At 37.8% G+C, this 23,009-nt stretch overlaps 1 protein-coding gene across 1 annotated transcript in view; it reads left to right on the top strand.

The window, feature by feature from the left end:
- The first annotated feature begins 217 nt into the window (after window positions 1–217).
- LOC140136111 (A disintegrin and metalloproteinase with thrombospondin motifs 18-like) overlaps window positions 218–23,009 on the top strand; it is a 214,319-nt gene continuing 191,527 nt past the window's right edge. Inside the window, 2 exon segments of the mRNA XM_072157817.1 lie at window positions 218–1,126; window positions 9,972–10,023. Of these exon segments, the coding sequence (XP_072013918.1) occupies window positions 917–1,126; window positions 9,972–10,023 (262 nt within the window). The 5' untranslated portion in view covers window positions 218–916.

Genomic DNA, 23,009 nt, shown 5'->3' with positions numbered 1-23,009 from the left:
GGTACTATTCTAGTACCGCCAATGGCACAACCATATTAGTATCAAGTACTCTCATTGGTCAATAGTATACAACGACGTCATGCACTGTATCAATCAGGAAGACCATGATTGGTTAAATCTTTGTCACACCTAATGAATATGTAGTAAGAGTGACATTTTACAGTGGGTTTCAATACATGCTGTGTGTGTGTACATTAGCATCGTGTGCGTGCGATCTGTGTCCCTGGATGTCTAAGTACATGCATGCCCTCTCGTAAAAGCAATGCAACTTCTCTTCCATTCACTGGCCCGTGTTTCACAATGGTCGGAAGGTGACAGTAGTATAGAAGAACTTTCTTGGAACAAACCAGACAGCAATGGATTAATGCAAAATCTTCTTCCCTCAGTCATTATTTTCATAGCGATCTTGGAAGTTCTACATGCTAGGTCACCCGTGGACCAGGGAGATTCACGATACTTCAGTACTACCCATTTACTCATGTTTGTAAAATATCTTCGGGGGTTTTTGCAGTGAATGTTTAGTCGCTCTTTCTCTGTCTATGCCGGCCGGTGTGATCAGCTGTTTTGTTGGCACTTTGCCTGTGTCTTACTACAAAGATCATAAAAATTTTGTTTTCTATGGAATAATAATTGATCAACAGGATCTGTGTCGGTCGACAAGGACTGTATCATCATAGTGACATTAAATGATCTTTGCTTGTGATTGGGAAGAGACATGGAGCTCGTGTTATCAGAGCATAAACAAACTTGTATAGACACCATGGATGTGCTATCGGCATTTATTCTCAATTGATAGGTAACTTCAGTACCTCCACCCACATCAATAGATAGATTGTGTTGATACTACAATACAACAAACGGTGGATCCATTGCATTCAGTTTGGAATAATACATTTTTCTATCGTACAAAAAGAGGATGATCAAAATAATGGCATCAGCGTTCCCAAGGATCATATACCAGCTGCATCTCGGAGATACTTCAAGACCCATTGGAGATACCTGCTGTACACGGAATAGGAGGACAACCTCGTCGCCAGGAGCCGTTTGGATCTTACTTCTCTTCACAACATTGCAGTTCTTTGGATCTATTACCATAACACACGCTGTTCCTAATAACAGAATATTGGTAGGCTACCGTATTTTTTTTAAAATTATATGCATAGGCCATTACACTTGTTTCAAATTTAATATTGAGAGGGATACCGAATTACACTGGTGTCATTTTCACGTTCAGTTTGCGGGGGGGGTTGTGCCACGACAGGACATTTTGGGACAAAATCACAAAGCAGGCCCGCAGGATTTTTTTTTGGGGGGGCAGGTGGTGCTGGTTTTGAAAAAGTTGACTTTTTTCCCAAAATTTGGACCTCTTTTGACCAAAACAGCGTAAAAAACTTGACCATACAGGGACGTGTCGCAAATGTGCATTTTCGGCCCTTTGATATATAAATGACCCCCTTTTCTAGGACAATTTTGTTATATGGATGGGCCCTTTTTTCAAAATTTAAAAAAAAAATTTTAAATAGCCCAATTTTGCCTGACTGTAGCTATTGTTTTGTGAAATTTCCCCAATATTTGAGGAAAAGTTACAAAAATTAAGACACTTTGTGTTCAATTTGGCCAACAAATTTTAATATATTGATGGGTCCAAATTTCTTGAAAATTTGATGGGTCCACTTTCAAATTCTCAGTGGCACAACCCTAGCCAAACCAAACTTGAGTACCCCCACCCGGTCCCTGGCGGTGATTTGTTGTTATGGTTATGGTGCACCATGTACCTGTGACATAGCCAGGAGGGGGAAGCTTCCCCCTCCCCCATCTTTATCCTGATTACAACAAACCTAATTATTACAAAACTACCCTATTGCCAATAAACCAGATAAAAATGAACACTCTCAGTTACTCAACAAATTATGTGACGTACTTAAAGTGCAAACTCGTCAGGAATTTCCCTTACGGTGTATATGCCCCCTATATAGGCCCTATAGCATGCCATATGTCACACATCCCTTTCCCGGGATCCCCTTCCTGGGAACCCCTTACCCTGTTTTCTCCTGGTTCTTAGGCTGCCAGCCGTCCGTTGCTTTCTCTTGCACTTTATAGTATATACATGTAGAAGGCCTTGAATTGATTCATTGATTTGTCTGACTTTAGATAGTAAAATATTAAAATCCATGTATCAGTAATGGGGACCTTTTCTATGCACAGATTAATGTAGCCTATTGATTCCAGGTCTATTTCTTACAACGTCCATAATGCATAAATAATAAATTTGAAAGAAAGTGATCTTATTTAATGATATTAAAATTAACTTACATGTAAGTGCAGGAGGTGAAAATCAAAGAGTATTGAAACTAAAATAACATCAGGCTTGTAGAGCTTACCTTTGTGTGAGCATAACACGGCATTGGCTTTAAAGGAAGATATTCAACATTGTGGGGCTGCAAACAAAAAATTTTGGTAAACCATCCTGGGGGGTGCCCAAGGGGGGAAACTCGGTGTCATGAAATTTTGCGAAAAATAGGTCAAAAATACTCATTTTTCCTGGTATCTGGTCATATTTTTTTACTTCATCTGGAATTATTTGACCAAAATTATTGAGGGGCTGAGCCCCGCAAGCCCCCCTGCAGTTCCTAAGCCTATGCACAGAGGTTGTGCGAGGTTATCTTTTCACACGGATACTCATGTCATTAACTCTATGCACTCGGTGTTAGTTGTAGCGATCACTTTGTGTTTGTGCACTACCAGTGACCACAGATATTTCTCAGTGGTAAATCTTTCGTATTAAGCTTCGTGTAAACTTGTTAACACGATACTTGTTCAGACGGGCACTAACACTAAGCTACCTCTGAGGTAGCTTGGTGTTAGCATAATACAAACTTAACACTAAGCCGTCTGAACAAGGCCTATTGAGCATATAGTGATTTTCTCCATTGTTACATCACCTTGTGGTTTTGCATTTCAATATTGGATCCAAAAATTATAATATATCTTTAGAATTACAAATTGATAATTGAATCCAATTTATAATTTATATACCTTTTCAATTACAAATTGATACTGCATTCCATGTAATTATCATATACCATAAAAGCCAAAGCGGAGTTATATTTATGAGATCATTATTAAATTGTATTTATTGATCATGTAGTTACAGTAATGTTAATGGTTATGCACAAATCAATTGTAGTCCCGGCCCCCAGGGGCCGGGATATGAGGACCTACCGGGGGACTTGGCGAGGATGTAACAGCTCAATGTGTCCCCATAGTCTTGAGGGGCGTAAGCGGGACGTGTCCGGGATGTAATGCCTCTCAAACAGGCGGGATCTACCCGGGAGTGTACCGGGGCGTAATAGAAGAGTACTCACAACTGTGCCGGGTCGTATGCGGGGGAAACACTCGTCTGTTCTAGCGATTTACCCGGGAATACACGTTTCTTGATAATTTTGTTTTGAGCTCATGAAATACAGGCGATCACCATGTGGTTCATTTCCTATCAAAATAGGAGCACCGATTCACGTGATTTTGTTTTTCAGACAGTGGCAGACAACACAGCCAGGGTTGCCATAGTAGGCCTACGATTTTTCTGTATTTCGTACGGAAATGGTCAAGAATACGGGAGTACGAATAATGGATTTTTGTCCTAAAGTATGTTTTTCAAAAAGTTCGATATGCATTAAAAATATTAAATCCTAGCTATTCAGAGATTTTTACTGCTCGTATTTGGCGAAATACAGACCTGCACTGTCCCCCCAGTCCCGCATTCCATGCAAAGTTTTAAAAAAACGGGACGTGCCATATTTCCGTCATTAATGAAAAATATTAATGTGCATGCACGATCCGAAAACAATGTCGGAAATCGATCTTATAGGCCTAATTTTTTGCACAAATAGAGCTATAATGCATGGTTATAATGAAAAATATTAATGTGCATACAAAATCCGAAAGTCATGAAAAAATATGTCGGAAACTGACCATCTTGTAGGCCTATTAAGGTTACACAAAGAGACGTATATAAAACGTATAAAAGACGTATAAAGTTGTTCTCTAAAACAGAGTTTTCTCAGTAATCAAATATCGCAGCGAGTGAAATGTTGGTGCATTGGATGTAACTTAACATTTTTGTGTGTGTTATATACAAATTATTAGAATAAATTTGAAAATCCTTTGTTTAAAGCATTTTTACCCACCATGTTCACAAGATCAAAAACACGTTCCATGAGGTTTTTTTCAAATGTGCGCTCCGTATAAATCCACACCGGCGATTGTTTTCTTCTTTTTCAGTATTGTATTACAAATCGATCAAAGAAATAATGTTGCCATGGGGAAGAACCAAATACAGTACCGATTAAATTTTAAAAGCCCGTTTTGGGGGAAAATTTTGGAGAATTTGCTTGAGAAAAAGCTGGTTTGTGAAATTATCGATATCTTGATTACTGAGGCGTTAATTTAGACATCTGAATACCTACATTATTTCTCAACATTCTGCCAATTGCTATTCCATTTGATTTTCACTCCAAATTGAAGCTAGTTTTGCAAAAAACGAGGTTTTCCTCCATCAGTTCGTTCAAAATTTCAGCGCCGACATGCGTGTTTATTCTAAGAGCCATAAATGCGGACGCGATTGTAATCATGTAATTAATGCATCCAATAATAGTTATATCATCCGCTTTGAGAGCAGTCAATTCTGTAAGCTGATCTGTGGCCAAGTGGATAGAGCGTTGGACTGGGAATCTAATATGAACTATTTTTGTGGGTTCGAGTCTCCGTGTGGCTGAATTTTCTTTTTTTTCTCTTTTCTCATTTTTACTTCCTTTCTTTCCTCTTTTCTTTCTCCTTTCTTTTTTCATTTCTTTTTTTTTTATTTCTTTCTTTTTTTTTCGTTCATTTTCTTTCTCTCTCTTTCTTTCTCTTTTTCTCTATTTCTTTATTCTTTCTTGCTCCTTTCTTTTTTAGTTTTATTTGATTGATTCGCTGAGTGCAGTGAATCGTGATTGATTGTTTTTCACTTTATATAATTCAGAAATTTGTAGGCCTGCTAAGTCTGTCTTGTTGATTTTCATCCCAAATTCGATTTACAAATAATTGCTTTTTGATATTGTTGTTGTTGCCTACCCTTACATTGTAATCAGGGAATAGAAGAAGTTGATTTCATCAAAGATATCAAGGCTATAAATTCAAAATCAACACATTTTCCAGGGCGTAGCTTGACGAAGTGCCCCAATCAATTTTAAAATTTATAAAATCCTTGTGAAAATTACCGACAAACGGCTTGTGCCACCCCGGCATCCGAGCTCCGGACACGAGCTAAGCCAAGTTTCATAGCCTTTTCATGTCTTGACCGTGGATCGATATTCTATTGTAAGTAGGCCTCGTCCCGGTATGCCTGTTCATTTTCTGCATGGCTGTTTCTGTTATGAACTTACGCCCCTCTGAAATCAAGCGCATGAAAAACTCTCGGCTAACCTTAAATAATTTGTTTTATTTGTATTTTATGTGTATTTTTTTATTAATCATCTAACTGCTACATATTAATTAAAGAATGGGCCTATACAAGATGATTTCCGTTATTATTTTTCATTAACCATCTTAATGCTACGATAGGCTATGTCTTCTAAAGGTATTTAGTTAACTATGTAGCTATATGGTGAAAAGAATATTTAAGCCTATATAAGATGGTTTCAGAAATCGTTTTTGCTCAGGACTTTGGTAAATTGATATTTTTCTTAAACCATAAATAAATAAAGAACTCCATTTCGGTTTTGAGGCCATATGCCAATTGCCAAATCAATGATGACTGTTCACGATATTAAACTGGTGCCGATATGGTGAAATTTCTATGCACTCGAATAGTAAATAGTTGGCGGAAACCCACATTTATCCGTCATTTGAGCGCTGGTCCCTTACCGAAATGAAAGCCTTCATTAGGCAGTTATTAGGCAGTCTGTTAAGCAGTTAATACAGGCAGTCACTTGAAGCTGTTGATATATGGAGCTCTATATAGACCTGAAAGCACATAGGCAGTACCTAGACATGTAAAATGGGCAAAATGAAGCACTATAGGCAGTTCTTAGACCTTCACCTTCAGCTCTAATTTAGGCAGTTCACCTCAAATGAAGCTCTAATTTAGGCAGTCGTCGACCTCAAAAGAAGCACTAATTTAGGCAGTTGACTGCCTAAAATGAAGCTCTAATTTAGGCAGTCGACAGTCTCTAATGAAGTTCTAATTTAGGCAGTCAAATGAAGCTCTAAATTAGGCAGTTGACTGCCTCAGATGAAGCTCTAATCCAAGCAGTTGCAGGGACATGCCTTTTGAGGAGATCGAGTGAGAGCAATCACTCTAGCTGCTCTCCTTATATCCGATAGAGTGATTTTTAGCTCTCCTTAGTTGACCATTTTCTCCTTACATCCTATTGTAAATGCACAAACAGCTCTCCTTGAAGGCTCCATCAGACCTAAATCGTTCTCCTGCAATTCCAAAAAGACAGTCCTTGCAGTCGTCATCTGCCTCAAATAAAACGGAAGCTTGTGATTTTACAGGAAGATCGCTGGACGTCTCCCGATTTGATGTGGAAACTTGTTTTCATGAATCGAAGTACTTACTTTCCATTTTGGTTATTAATTATTGGGGAATGTTTGATTGTAACATATGCCCTCAGCTGACAATCAATCATGCCATAATTTCTTTCAATGAAGCCTCAAATCTCAGCAGGCAGCCAACAATTAAAGCAATTTGCAGTCTTTTCCTGGTCAACATGACATCTTTTCACCATATTTTGACAGTACACTTCAATCTGTGTTACTCAAAGTAAGACAAGCATCATACAATCATGTATTCATTATTTCAGATAGCAAGATAAAATTCAAGTATCTTCTAAAAGTGGAGAACCCTAGGGGGGTTAGGACGTCTTTTCCGGCATTTCCTTCAATTCGAGGAGATCCATAATTGTATTTGTGCTAAGTTCTCCTCACACACCTCCTCACATTCCTGTGAAAACTCCTCGTTTTGTATGTAAAGTGTGCACAGTTTAATACACTTCACACACTATGCTTTTCTGTCTCCTCGTTTAGACTCACTGCGCTACGAGTATAGGTGTGAGAGTTGACAGCCCTGTTCCTGATTAAACACTAAATGATTTTGAGTCCCAAGCATAAATTGTACACCATATAATGACATGATAACACAAAGTAAAATGCAAAACTAAAATCCAAGGCCCGGACAATTTTGTTTAACAATTAAAGTTTCAGATTCCTAGTCCGATTCCTAGGTGCCAACCCGGGCCCATCAGTACACCACATGCTATACTTTGCGGCATATTGTACCACTATACCTCTGATCCCCAACCTTTTAGATGTATCAGTTATTGCCAATGAGCAAGGTTATCACAGAAAAAAAAGTTTTTGATACATATAGTATGCAAGTGCATACTGCAAAATTCAGCAGCCTGTGCACACATTATCTGTACATACAGTTGATAAGCTTACAACATTGTACTGCTTGCAATGCAACATACCCTGCAAACCTTTAATTTACCTGTGCATCAACAGGTGTATAGTCATCTGTAGTATAAAATTCCCCATAAAGAATGAATGATTTGTGTGAAGAGACCTTTAAAACACCACCATCTATAAAGAACAGCTTGTTGAATCCAACAGCAAATTTGAAATGGCAGTTGATGATCATGTGACCGGGTCATGACTTATGCAAATTAGCTTCTGACTGTCTATTAGGTCTGACTGCCTATTAGAGCTTCATTTAGAGCTTCATTTTGATGATGAAAAAATCATAAGTATTAGAGCTTCATTTTGATTAGATAAAAAAATCAAAGTATTAGAGCTTCATATAGTGACTGCCTATTATAGACCTTCATATCTGTCAAGCTCTTTGACTGCCTAAGTCACAGGCCTTCAACTGCCTAATTTTCCAGCAACTTCTTGTTGATAGTTTGATTAGGCAGTCATTTGTCTTCAACTGCCTATGAACTGCCTATTAACTGTCTATTAGGCAGTTGTGTTCTACCATTTCTATACAAACAATTTAAGTAGTGTTAAAAATATTTTGATCATCAACGATAGACGCCATATATGCGGTGCGAAGAACTATGGCCATCGGTAAGTTGATGATGTTCTTGCTCGACGCAATCACAAGATTGAGAGCCTGTCCCGCCCCTTAGGGCCGGGAGTATCTTGCGGACTTGAACATGGTGCCCGGGGCTAGGGGCGGGGACTTGGCGGGGATGTACCCGGGATGTACACGAAATAGTGCCCGCCCTCATCGAAGACTAAGCCGACTGTACATGTTTGTAACAGTTTCCAAAATTACATCCCCGGGTAGGTCCCCGCTATCCCCGGCCCCTGGGGGGCCGGGACTACAATTGATTTGTGCATTACAGTAATGAAGAAAATAATGAGGTACTTACTACTATTCAGCATAATAATTAAGAACCCCTTCTGCCCTGAAGAACTTTTCGCCAGCGTTAGCTGGCTATGATCTAATTCGGAGATCGTCTTTGTTTGCTAAAGAGATTACGGGTACTAGCATTGGTTTGAATTACTTTATGGAACTTTTTATGGTGAAAATATATAATAGACCTGTTATTGGATTTGTAAGAAAAAGAAAGTATGTTTTGCCGTTTCAACGAATGAAAACGCAGTGAGAATTTCAAAAGTTATGGTTTGAAGGAAATATGACATTAAAAGTTCATGCCAGGCCTATAATAGTTTCCACAGCATATCAACGAAAGAAAATTATAGAATCCTTGTTATCAGGCGTTCTTAGATTTACATTAGCAGACCTCCTGGAGATCAGCACAGCATGAGATGTGAGTGTATTGATAACATGATTAAAACCTTTATGGACGTAAAAGTCAAAGTAAAAATATCCTATATCCTGTATCGTTTTATGGATAAAAATGACTCAAAATGTCATTTATGAAATAATTTATATCTTAAACATCAGTTTTGTCTTTTCAACGGGAGAAATTCGATGCAATTTCAGGGCCTATTTTTGATATGGGTATAATTTATATACATGTAGGCCTATTATAATTGAACAATATCAGTCTTTATACATTTTATAATGTGCTATATTACGATAAATTGCGAATTAATATAAAATTAATGTGCATGTATAAGGCAAGTAGGATGGCAGCTTTTAGCCAATTAACTAAAAACTGCATTTCTTTATATTAATAATGAGCTAAGGGTAGCCTAAAAGGCAGAAAAGACAAAAAGACAGAACAATTTGGAGTAATTAATTGACAGGAAGTTATAGGAGTTGTTTGGTTTGCTGTTTCTGTGTGCATGTTCTCATCATTGATGGTTTGGTGGACTGTCATGAAACATGATGGATCATAAAAAGAGTGATCCTAAAATGCCACCACCCAAACTTATTACAAGGCATCTTCTGCATTGAAGCTGGCTTTCCCTTTAAAGGGAATTTTTATTAAACTTCTTTTACTAGTGCACCAATCGTTTTTCTTATAATCACAGAAAAATGATTTGGGCCCATGCAACATATCAAGCTTTACTGGTTTCAACTTTCATTGTTTTATATTCTACAGAACTTTCTTTATTTCTTTATGTAGATTATCAGCAGCATTATTTGCATTAAAGATGTCAAGCTGGATATGGCAAATTAAATGTAATGAGGCCTCTTAAAATAACTTGCTTATTAAGTAGGTGCCTGTGGTGCTAATTTAATTAGGTCAAATACATCTATACTTTTGTGCAACTACAAGTACAAAATTTGAATGGAGCTGCAGCTTGCATTTGAAATTCAAATTCATACTCCCCCTTTGGAAGATACTTCACAAATCTTCCACAGGGGTGGTGTGGATTTCAATGGAATAGTTCGGTTTGTACAGGGTAAGTTAAAACTGACATTAACTTAGCCTTTAAGTTTAATTCAGTGCCATGTACTGTAATAATATTGTTCTAAATAACATCTATTTATTTGTTTTATTTCCTTACAGAGTGGACATACAAAGCTACTTGCTGACACATTAAATACATTGGATCAAAAAGGTAAGGCTAATTCTTATGGTATTATGTGTGGTATACATGTACTTGCCCCCCCCCCTCAAACAAAAACCCAAAATAACAACTTGGGATTCTCCCCTTCATCATTTTTGGAAACATTTTCCAATTTTAGTTGCCCTTTCCCCATTGCCACCTTAGAAAATCCTGGTGCCACCATATACATAAGGTGTTACTGGAACACACAGCCAAATCCACATATTGTGCCCCCAATATTTTGATGGCATAAGACTGACCAATTGCAAATATTTTGAGCCTGAGGCTACCAAAATAACACCCCACCCTCTTCTATGGGCCCCGATCAATCCAGATTTTGTGTTTTGTGGGTATTTTTTACAGATTTATTTGATTTTTTAAAGTCAGTCGCAAATTAAATGTCTGACTGAGCGTCCAATAAAGGTCGGTGTGCCTGTAGATCAGGGCAGGGTGGGTTTGTTCATTGCCTCAGATATATCAGCTCCTAAGTGCAATGCATTCTGAAAAAAATACCCCTCCTTCAAAAGAAGAAAGATAAAAACACCGCCCTTTTCAATACCCCACCTTCTAAAAGCAGAATGATAAAAACACCGCCCTTTTCAAAATTGTTCTTTCCTTTCAGACACAGGTGCATAGCAAGTCATTTTAGAAAGTGACCCACCCACTTTAAGCATTGCATTGTTGTGGCACAGACAAGTTTCAGACAAATTGGACATTTCAAACCTTTTTTAGTAAAAAAAAATGCATTAACAGAATTGAACTGTGAACAAAAGGTGAATGCATTGATTGCTCGCTGAATACAAGCATCATTCATGTATTGAAAGTGTGTCAGCTTTCCTGAATGTACATAATTGGCACATGAATTTGAATAGTCGGCGAATACTATATCCCGACTATATCACTTATCAGTTACCCAGAGTGCAACTTGACCGTAATACAAAACCATGTGAAGTACTAGAAAAAAGATGAAAAGGCTAAAATTCAATTGTTTCATATTTTGATTGATAAAATTGCTATCAAATGTTCTCTTTAACCTTGCGGTTAACCAGGGTGGCAGACTGCCTGCAGTGAAAAAACATGATGTCCACGTAATCAATGCAATGTTTCGTATTAAAATCTGTGTTCGTTAACAAATGTTCTATGCTCCCTGGGTGCTAATTTTAAGGCCAAAAAGGTTTATCGCACATCAAGAGGACAAGGATGCCGACATTTGAGCATGGAATTTTGCTAGATATTGAGATTACAAAAAGGTGGAATATGTACCGGTACCTGAAATATAAGATATTGCTGTATATCATGATTTTAATAGTTTTACGTGTGCATCGTGCAAAAGAAGTGAGTTGATACTATCTGCACATGCTTGATAACAGGACAGGGCATACAGTACACTTTGGTAACTTTGATTTTCAAAAAAATTCCAAGGGCAATGTTGTGTGATTGAAAAACTGCTTTTAACATATTAAAAGTATGAACTGGGGATGGAAGGACTAAAAACTCTTGTATAGGTTTACCAAAATTTAAATTATGTATTTTAACTATTATTAAACTATACATATAAAGGAATCTCAAAGAAAAGCTATGAAAGAATTATCCAAAACTTGAATCGCATGTTAGTGACATTTTGATGGATTGAGCCATTAAACTGCTCATGATTTGAACACAAATTGATATATTAAATCTAACCCCTGATTTCTGATGATTATGTTTCTCAATATCCATGTGACTCATATACATGTATGTTTCATTTGAAATATCAGCAACATTTACTGACTTTCTGAAATATGTTGCCAAAAATATTATCAATATCTCAATTTCCATTCGATATGTGTTCATTTTGAAATAGCAGCAACATATGGTCGCTTACAGAAATATGATGTCAATTTATTATTAGCAGAAGCGTGGGGTGATATACCTGGGTGTTCAATGATGTAGTTGATTATGATGTTACATTGTAAGGCAAGAACGTACATGCATTTCTGTTAGATCCCATTACTCTGCCATTTACCACACTTTGAAATTTTGATTTCACTTTGATTGCAACAGAGAATTAGATTTTAATTTAGGTTACGGATAGAAAATGATTCGGGTTAAGTTTCACATAAATAGTAAGTCCTCATTATTGCCATTTATAAATTATAAGCCAAAGCTGGGAGTATTTGACATTTGGGTTTTCTGTATGTATATCTTAGTAATTTTATTCATCTCCCGGTGTGTTGGTTTGGGTTTAGCCTATGGTAGGGGAAGATTGTTATAGGTATTGGGGTATTAGGGGCTAGGTTACACTTTGGGTGGGGCTAGAGGATGAATTGTACAGCACAATTGTGAGGGATTGTGTGACAACATTACTGACCTACATTCATATAAGTGACAACAAAGTGTTTCAACTTATTTTTACATCATTTATTACCTGGGTCTTTTAGTAGGTATGTACTTTTTGATAAATACAGAAACAGATATAGGTTCCAAGCTATTCTACTATTGACATAAGTATGTTTCAATTGCACCCTATGTCAACAAATCTTCAGTCAAGCTGTAGCCATGTCCATAGGAGACAAAAGACTCAGAGGTCCAGACCCAGAACCCTTTATTCGCTGTCGTAGTGCATGTTACAATATGGCCGTTGCCAGGTCAACTGGATCACGCTTTCTTTGTTACGAACCACTGATCGAAATGATCACAACATAAAGCCTATGGCATATCAAATTCGGAACAGGTGTATGAGCCCAGGCTTGGAGCAGTAACCAATGGTTACTAACGTGCACTACGACAGCGAATAAGGTTCAGTCAAGCTGTAGCCCTGTCTATATATAGGAGACACAGGCTTAGAGGTTCACACCCAGAAAGGTTCAGTCAGGGGCGTCTCCTGTGCGGACACACTTAGAGGTTTGACCCTGGTGTATTACACTCCAAGGGAAACTTACACAGGTTATATTAATTAGTCTCCCCAATATATTTGGTTTGTTGACTCAAAGTGCACTTAGAAAAAATTTCTAAGGGGAGGGTACTCTAGTAGGGGTGTACCATTGAGAATTTGAAAGTGGACCCATACAATCCATATGCCAAAATTGGGCTAGAAAAAGGGGTCATTGATATGCCAAAAGGTTGAAAATGCTACCCATGCATGTTTGCACACACCGTATTGTCATTTGTACTGAGTACCCCTAGGCTTGGAGGTTTTCGCTCTTTGCGATGTGCAGTCATATGGCTTTCAATCTATGCAGAGGATCACTGCATGAAGTGCATAGCGATTGGTTAATTCCTATTTCTATTTCCATGCACACTTACCATACTTACATTGTACGAGGTGCCTCAGGTGTTTTTGCTGGCAAAACTACCATGTGAACACAACTCTGATTTCATTTTCACATTAAGGATCAAACCCTTGGAGTTACATGTTGTCTGAACATGGCTTATGTAATACACCTTTATACAGCAACACCAGCTCCATCACAAATCTTTTCTTACAACACAAAATGTATTTTGATGCTGGAAGTAAGAAACGTCCATGTTTTGACATTGCCTGTACTTTAGGCTATTCCAGTTGAAATCCATACACCCCCTATGGAAGACATTACCTTAATCTTCCACATATTAGGAGTGTAAATGGGATTACCTGAATGGGTCGCCAAAATCTACTACAGCCCCTGCTATGGGAGATTAAAATCCTGTCTTTCATATGGAGTGTATGTAATCCCGGGGGGGGGGGGGTCCGCAGTTTGGGTTTTGGTAGGGACGTGCTGCTGAGATTTTGGAAGTGGACCCATAAATATACCAAATTTTCAAGAAATTTGGACCCATTGATATACCAAAAGTCAAAATTTTCGCCGAATTTAACCAAAATTGTCTTAGTTTTTACAAATTTTCCCAAAATTTTGGGAAAATTTTGCTAGATTAAGGAAAAATTGGGCTGTTTTCCGAAAAAAATTGAGACAATTTCAAAAAAAGGACCCATTCATATACCAAAATAGGCTTTGAAAAAGGGGTCATTGATATACCAGAAGGCCGAAAATGCTACCCATGTTTATGGCACGTCCCGTATGGTCATTTGTACTGAGTACCCCGGGATGGAATCATGATGGAATAGCCAAAGTTGTTGAGACATAAATCAAACACTTGAGCCAAATGAAAAGTGTCCATTGGAGGAATTGGCACCACTGCAGATTTGATGTACAACACAACAAATAGCCAAAAGTAAATATCATCAAGTATCAATATATGCAATTGCCTATTCTTCAGCCTTTCTTTCCTTTCCTCTCAGAAGATTAAATACAAGTTAAAATGTGAGAATACTATTGTGTTCCTTTGTTTGACTAATGTTACAGAATTGGGTAAGCTGTGGATTGTGTTGTTTTATCACGATTCAGAAAGCCCTGTGTGTGTTTTAGCTAAGTAGATCTGTCTCCGACTTATGTTTGGAAACAATAGGGTATTGTTAGAAAAGGGGTTCTCAACTTTTCTGGTCTTGTTTGACAGTTTGAAAAATGTTATTGTGGCTTGAACGTTTACTTTGGGCTGTAACTTTTTGGTAAACAATTTATTTCATCATCTAAGTCTTTCTCATGGAAACTGGTATGATCCAGGCCCGTACGCAGGGGGGGTGCGGGGGTGCGACCGCACCTCCCCAAATTTGCAAAAGTATACAAAAAGTCCCAAAATTTAAGAATTTGCGAGAGTAGAGAGCAAAAAAATCATGTTTTGTACGGTTTTTTGGTCAAAAAGGTCCAATTTGGGGGAAAAGTCCACTTTTCACAAAATCGCCCCCCCTTTGGAAAAAAAAGACCACTTTTTCAAAATCAGCACCCCCCCAAAAAAAATCCTGCGTACGGGCCTGCTGGTATCCCATCTCCTTTAAAAGTCTGGGAAGGGGCATTTAATTGGATAAAGAACTATCATCTTATTTACACTGTATGCCTGGGAATTGACATTTGAGGCACTGTTCAACGCACGAGGAACTTGGGTTTTTCATGGGTTCAAATCAGCAGGACAAGTTGTCATTGAACCAGCTTGACAACAAACATGCCAAAACATTCGAAAAAGAGATATCAAAAACACGGTGTGACTTACGTGACACTAATATTAAACCGATCTGTAGGGGAACAATATAGAATATCACAAACTGCATGAACACCAGAAAACTGAGATGATAAAATGAAATTGAAGATTCTGAGAGTAGTTTGCCTTTATTTACACAAAGTGCAATTTGTCAAAGAGCTATTTTGGTAAAGACCTAATTAGCACTGTCAAGTAGGAAGACGACATATTCCAAGAGCTTTGCAAATTGTCTGTGCATGCAACTATCTCAGCACGCTGTGAGCGCTATCCGTTTATAAGTTCTCTAAATGAAATTGATCAATTTTTGTTCAAAATGTTTAAATAGTCATTCTGCGACTCTGCAGAAACATGCTGGAGTCCTAGCGGGACATGACACTATTTTGGCCCCACTGTCAAATAGGAGGGTAGTTTGAGTTTGTGCTAAATATTGCTGGTAGGACTGGGTCTTGATCTGTTCAAGAAGTTGCAGTTTACTTGGTTATTGGTTGCTTCCTGGAAAGTTATTTAGGGCAACTTGGGTTGAATGAGGCTATGTATGTATGTTGGGATAGGGTGGAATAATGCCATGATATGTTGTGTGACCAACAGTTAACATAGGTCAAATGAGGTTATCTGACTGAGGTCAGGCCATGAACATGATCGAGAGAGGGTGTACTTGTTTGTTGGATTGCTGGTTTACAATTAAAAGTTGTATATTGAGTTGTATAGGTAAAAGTTGCTTTGCACTACATTTGGGCTCTAGATTGCTTTAGGACCTACTGTCCAGTCATAATTAATATCCTGGCAGAGACGGGAGTGTACATATTAGTAGGCCTATATTTTGCCCTAAATTACCTTGGTCCAGCCATAGACCCTATAGGGTCTACCGTGGTCTATGGTCCATCCAGCCCTTGTGGTTGGTATGCCCCCCATGCACTGCATGATCGGACTAATAGCAAGGGGTACAGATTGATAGCAAAATTCTTGTCAAGAGATTGACTGTGCTCTGTGTGGGTTGTCAACACCAGCAATAGGTCTAGGCAAGATAATCACACACCCTGACCTGCTCAATTTTGAATTATGATTTTAACACCCTAATATTTCATACAAAAACACCCTACTTAGCCTGCCAGCTGCCTTGTAGTATGCTTTTGGTGTTTGTTATTGTATGCTGGTTATTTGATTGATTTATGTTGAGTGGACTTGACCTAGCTGGAAGATACAAGTTCAAGAGCATGACCAAAACAAATAAACATGGATATCAAGGTCAGTGAAAGTGGACAGGACAACATACATGTAGTCCAGAAGACTCCTGCATTGCATGCAGTTAATATCAGTTATACTAGCTTATACTCTTTCTACTATACTACTACTAGGGGCCTACTAGTATAGTTACAGAGCTTGAAAGCCAAATATAGGCCTAATGTTAATGATGTTGAGGTGTCGAATATCAAGACTAATTAATGGCTGCCCCTTCCCTTCCCCTCCCTCCCTCCCTACCTACCTACCTACCTACCTACCTACCTACCTACCTACCTACCTACCTACCTACCTACCTACCTCCCTACCTACCTACCTCCCTCCCTACCTACCTCCCTCCCTACCTCCCCCCTCCCTTCCTCCCTCCAGCAGTGGGAACTCACCTGATTGGAACCCTCCCCTCCAATGACTGAATGGCTTCCCCTCCCGGGCTTTCCCTCCATTGCAAAAGTCTAGTAATGTAGGTTCAGTTTGAAAATTTATGGTCAGGATTCAGAATTTTAAGAGTATGGCTTTGACTGGGTGGCAACCAGTATTCTCAGTTGCCCACAACAGCAAAGAACAAGAATTACCTTTAAAAAGACTGCTACAGACTAACAGTATACAGATACCTCAATGGATAGGGGTATCATTTGTAATTGTGGGAAGTACAAACAAGATTTAGACCATGATATCATTGATGGAGACAAGATGTTTCATGCTTTGTTTAGAAAACCACAATTAATCACGCCTTATCTTTATTTAGCACCCATCCTACATGTAGTAATTTATGAGACAGGGTGGTGTATAATTATATTCCTGTCGTATTATTTGCCCTCAGATATGCAATACCATCACTCTGACACAAAATTTGTTTGATTGGACACATAATATATTTGAAGTAGGCGTACTAATGAAGTAGTTAATCTTAATTGTACATTTCATAATATATTTGTAAAGTCTTTTAACAAATGAAAACATTTGTGTTGGAATTGATAGTTTAAAGTTGGACCAATTTAAAGATTAGATTTAGAGGTCTATGTGAATGATAGTTCTGGTAAATTTTGCAGTGTTAATTTTTTTCATGATTTGAACTGTTCAGGTCAGTTTTGTGTTTTCTTTTATTCGTAGCTACATATTGAAGCCTGTGATTTCAAAATATATACGCCGGGTGGTGGCCTGTTTAACTGCTAAAAGGGAAAAAAAAAACTCAGCAAAAATTTCCCATGTACAATAAAAAGTTTAATTTCAATGTATTGTATTGGAAGACAAAGGTCACAGCATGAAGAAGTGGGGAGTCCAAGAAGCTTCTTCCCTGTAAATATTTGGAGGGAAAATTTGATTTCCAAAGAAATGAGTGTGAAATTTGAACTTAAACTCCCCGCTCACAATATTATTTTTAAATGTTCATGTGAATTTTACTTTCTATACTTGACTCACCCTTCACTGTGGTATGATTACTTACAACCATATATAGTGGAGGAGTCCCTGCACATGGTACGACCAACAACCAACATGACAACAACAATTCAAAAGTTGCATACTTTTTACAAAATAAAAATAATTGGTTGATTTTGATGTGTATGCAAAATTGTATTGCAGTATACAGTGTAATTGTATTAAGTGTGAAGATTTAACAGAAGCCTAAATTGAAGATTCACATTAGGATGTCTTGATATCTTTGGGGAAATTGATAAGAAAAAGTGGTACATATCATTTGGGTCCAACAGGATCTGTGTTTCTCTCAATAATGACCCAACTCAGGCTATGTTTATCATCAACAGTGTGTCATCCTACAAACTCTTCAGGCACATAATTAAAAAAACCTCATCTCAATTGACACAGTTCAAAAACAAGCATTCTCCCTGTGTTAACATTTGGCCCTTGCAGCTAGTCATGATACTCTAAATGCACAGGTCTGAACAGTAGGTTTTCAGTTGAATACAAGATATGGAACTTTGCCTTGGGATATCAACTTTTTGAGGTCATGACCTTTGGGATGTAATGATAATATTGGCCTAAAGACTCATAATCTGCATTTGTTGAATATTGAGAGTTTTCAAAGTAATATAAATTTAGTTTACAGAAAGCCCCCTCTAGTATATGCCCCTTTCATTTTCTCAACTAAACTGTTCCATATAAATGCTGTTAAAATACCATACAGTACCCGCACTTTTGAAACATTTGAGGTTTTTATTGGTTGGCAACTGGAGGGGCAAGATCTCTAACTGCCCCTCCACATTCCCCCCTCCCTGTGGTGCCACTGCATTTGGGGTACACCCCCATCCCAAGCCACCCTGGTAGTGTTAGGGAAAATGTGTTAAACAAATAACAAATATATTTAACGCAGCAATATGATTCAGAAAAGACTTAAATAATTACCAGATCCAGGCTTTTTACTTGGTTTCCGTGGTTACAGGAAGACAACACAAAGATCCAACTACCTTGGTAAAGGTAGCTGTCGTATATATCAGTTAATTATTGACCAGATAACTGGGCACTGTCTACTAAAATGGTCTTATTTAATAACTTCCATTAAAGGGGCATTTCGTGATCCACAGCCTCATCCCCCACTTTTCCCAAAAAAGTTGAGATTTTTACACCACTGGATACCTCTGGCTACATAATGTTTATGTACCAAATATTTCTTGCAGATTACTTCGTTTAGCAAAAATATCGCCAAATTTGAATTTCGTTCTGGTGCACCAGAACGAAATTACAACACATTGTCTATGGAGCCGTGTAATACACATAATCAAGCATCACTCGCAAACGCAAACTCTGAATCAACTGAACTTATGGGAATAAGCTTTTCTCGTGGATATGTACTGAAAAATGTCATAAAAGAGGATGCTAGGATCACGAAATCCTCCTTTAATGCCTCCCATTTTTTTCAACCAAACTGTTCCATAAATGCTGCAAATGCCATACAGTACCCGCACTTTTAAAACATGCGATTTGTGTGGTTTCATTGGATGGCAACTGGAGGGACAAGATCTCTAATTAGGGGGCATTTGTCCCAAATCAAGTATTTTCCTGGCCTCTCATAATCATGATAATACCCTAATAATGTATTATTTTTTTGCAGTTACTACCCTAAAACAGTGGAAAACGGTGATTAATTTGCAAGTTTGTTTCATGTTCAAGGTCCTCTCAAACATACCCTTTTTTCTGATTTTTGACACCCTAATCACGCTATAAAAATTTACTTTTTGATCTTTCATGTTAGAGGTTTTGTCAAATGTATACTTTTTCTTATTTTTACACCCTAAACGATATACGGATGTACATTACCTGCCCATGAAATACTGGCCATTTCACACATTTGTTTTTGTGTCGCCATGATATCCGCTGTGAAATACAAGTGCCACCACTCCCCGGGTAAAGACTGAAGGACATGGCTCTTGACAGGATTTGAACTAGCATCCCTAGCCATAATGCAGTCTATTCAATAAACTGTTGGGATAAATATGGTACACGTTTTATATTTTCTATGGAATAAACTGGGTTGTATGATGAAGTTGAACATTCAGCCATGTTTATGAATAGCTATGCATGCAGGGCTATATTATTTTAATGAAACAATGATGAATGCTTTGAAAAAGTATTATAAAATGAAAATAAGGGGGAGGGGGAAGAACATGGACTAGTATTACTAGCCAGGCGAGACAGTTTTATCAATTCAAGGTGTTTGGTTGTTTTGAGAACAAGCATAGACCCTAGAAATTTGTAATTTCTAGGGTCTATGATTGAAGAGTGACTAATATCATAAACTCACTCTGAGTATTATAACTATTAAGTTTATGTTTTAAACCAAATTTAACAAGGAGACTTCTGAGGTGGCACTTTATGTTAAGTTTTCCCAGGACCAATTTCCTCTCAAAGCACTGATTTGATTTAAGAACTTGGCCAAAATAATTACTGGCCTGGCCTTATAGCTGAGTGCACCCTTGTTTCCTGAAAAACAGGGGTGGGCTTATAGCCGAAGGTGAGCTTATACCTGCATGGTTATGGTATCCAACATATTAGACATCATTTTTTTTTTTGGGGGGGGAAGCTTGGGTTTCTTGTGGAGGAAATCTATATTTTAATAGTACTTTAAGCAATCAGATGATTGGGGTACAAGGTTCCATGTCAGAATATTCTTCCATAAAGCAACTTATATTTGGATCTTGTTATGATCAGTTTATTTTGATCTCGTAGCCTTTACAGCGAGCTCCCACATGGATATAAATTTCCAGCAATAATCATACATGCTGTCCTAGGCAAGAACCATTAAATGATACATTGACAGTGAAGTCGGCATCACACATGTTGTCCTTTAACTAGGTTCTCAACTCAGAGGAAGCATCATTAGACACATCTACACACAGGGCTTTTGCTGTACTCAAACAAAAAATTGGGGAAATCTGCCGGATGGACACCCCGGGTGGACACTCAAGGATTCCAATCCCTAAGTTTGTCCCCAAATTTATCCCCAACAAATTAAAGGGATTTCACAATTTCTCAGAGTAATGCTTGAGCGATGCTAGATGCTACTGCCCTGTGAACATGGTGAATGATACATTTTGTCATTCTCAAGTGCTGAGCATAACCTTTGGCCTTGGTTTAATTATAATTACCGTATTCGTCCGAGTATAGTCCCACGTTTGAGTATAGTCCCACCCCCATTTTTCGAAAAATTCCAGAAATTGTAAAAAAATTGTAATTCAAGATGTTTTGTGTTTTTAATATGAAAATTAATCATTCGTATTCATGTCATACTCTATTAATGATTTCAAAATGCATTGAATTTGAATGCATTTTGAAATCATTAATAGAGTATGACATGAATACAAATTATCATATTAAAAATACAAAACATCTTGAAATGTTTTTATTTTTTTTATTTTTTAGGTCAACCATGAATGATCCTAGCATCTAGGTCTAGGTCCAGGGACACTCCAAAACCAAAAAAAAAACCTTTTTTTTGTTTTTTTAATTTCCGAGTATAATCCCACCCCCAATTGTGAAAAATTTTCACCTAAAAAACGGGTGGGACTATACTCGGACCAATACGGTAATATGGCTCAATTTGGCGCCCCTCTAGATGGGTGACTGTGACAGGTAAACTTGGGGATTGACTTACGAATCGCAATTCTTGATCACAGCAAACCATCTGAACAAGACTATCTAGATCTATAGTATTAATAAGTTATTGCTCAAGTGTCAATGAACATTTCCCAAATTTTGTAGTCCAATTTGTCTGAGCCAATTTGTAGATTGTACCATTATCCTAGAGTGGAGATATCATCCCTGTCTCATCAGACTAACGGTTTGCAACTTCTGGAATGACAATGGTGTATGTGATATAATGATTGTAATTGGTACCTTGCAGGGTTTGACAAGATTTTAATATGCTATTTCCACCCGGAATTAAGATGATTTGAGTACAGTATGATGTTTCATGTATGTTGTAAAGAGCTTTTTTTAATACAAATTAAGATGTGAGAGTTCTTGAAGTGCATAACTTTGCCACTTGGCTTTCACTGACGAATTGTCCACCTTGTCGTGTGAAGTTCTAGTCCATTTACTCAATTTTGTAAAAATGGTGCAGCACCAAATAGCTTCAATTGGGGCTTCATTTTGAAAAAAACTTATGAGGGGGCACATCCCCCTCAAACACCCTCTCCCCCAAATAGTTCCAGAATAGCGCCTGACCATAAAATTTATTGCTGTGATTAACATGATTAAAGGGCTATTCCAGTTGAAATCCATACTGTACCATGTACAGTGTACACCCCATATGGAAAACATGACCTTAATCTTCCACTGGGTGTGTAGATTTCAAATTGGGTTACCTGAGTGACTGTGAGTGACTCCGTTTAAAATCTACACTCCCTGTGTAGGAAATGTGTCTTCCATAGAGGGTGTGTGAATTTCAACTTGAATAGCCCATTTGGTTTCCTTGCTGAGAGTGAGATAATGACACATTTTTCGGCCAAATGAGAGCTTGGGTATATACACCAGGCACAAAAAGAAACTCGTCAGTTATATTCACGAACAGGGTGTCAAATGAGAAAGCAGAGTCCAATTAACAAAATGTATATTTCAGAATAATCCAAAATTATCATTTTTGTGCCTGGTGTATGTACCCCAGGCCCCTCCTCTCCCCCCCCCCCCCAATCCTGCAAGCTAGCTCCTATCAGAATCCAAGAATATATCAGAATCCGAGAATTTATGTTTCCAGTTATGGAATGAATGTTGCAATTGTGATGAAATACCATGAATTGAATGCTAGTTTCTTATGAATAAGAAATCAATTTTATGCAAATTCTGACACACAGTGAGGGAAAAATTAAAAGTCATGTTAATAACAAAAGTTCAGATCAGAAACTTAATTTTCAAATAATTTTTAAATTGTAGTAAGTCTTAATTATTGCAATTCTTTGATAGCATCCTAAACTTGCTCCTATATAGCCTACATGGTATAGGCCTATGTGTATAGCAATGAAACGATGAGCCCCTAATTGTAGATGGCACGTACGGAAATCTTTGCAGCAAAGAAATGTCAATGCTATTAATGACTGCCTGCAGTTTTCAATTGCATCTAGAATTAGCTCTCGTCAGTTGGTAGACATTGTGACATCTTCAGTGGATGGATCACATATATTACTTGCATATGAATAGGATTAAAACCTCATGACAGTTTGGAGATCTAGTCTATATTTTACTGATGGATAACCAGT

The sequence above is a fragment of the Amphiura filiformis genome, chromosome 16, assembly GCF_039555335.1.
Source record: "Amphiura filiformis chromosome 16, Afil_fr2py, whole genome shotgun sequence".
Taxonomy (NCBI): Eukaryota; Metazoa; Echinodermata; class Ophiuroidea; order Amphilepidida; family Amphiuridae; genus Amphiura; species Amphiura filiformis.
The sequence above is the reverse complement of the archived record's forward strand: the minus strand, read 5'-3'. Positions and strand labels throughout refer to the sequence as shown.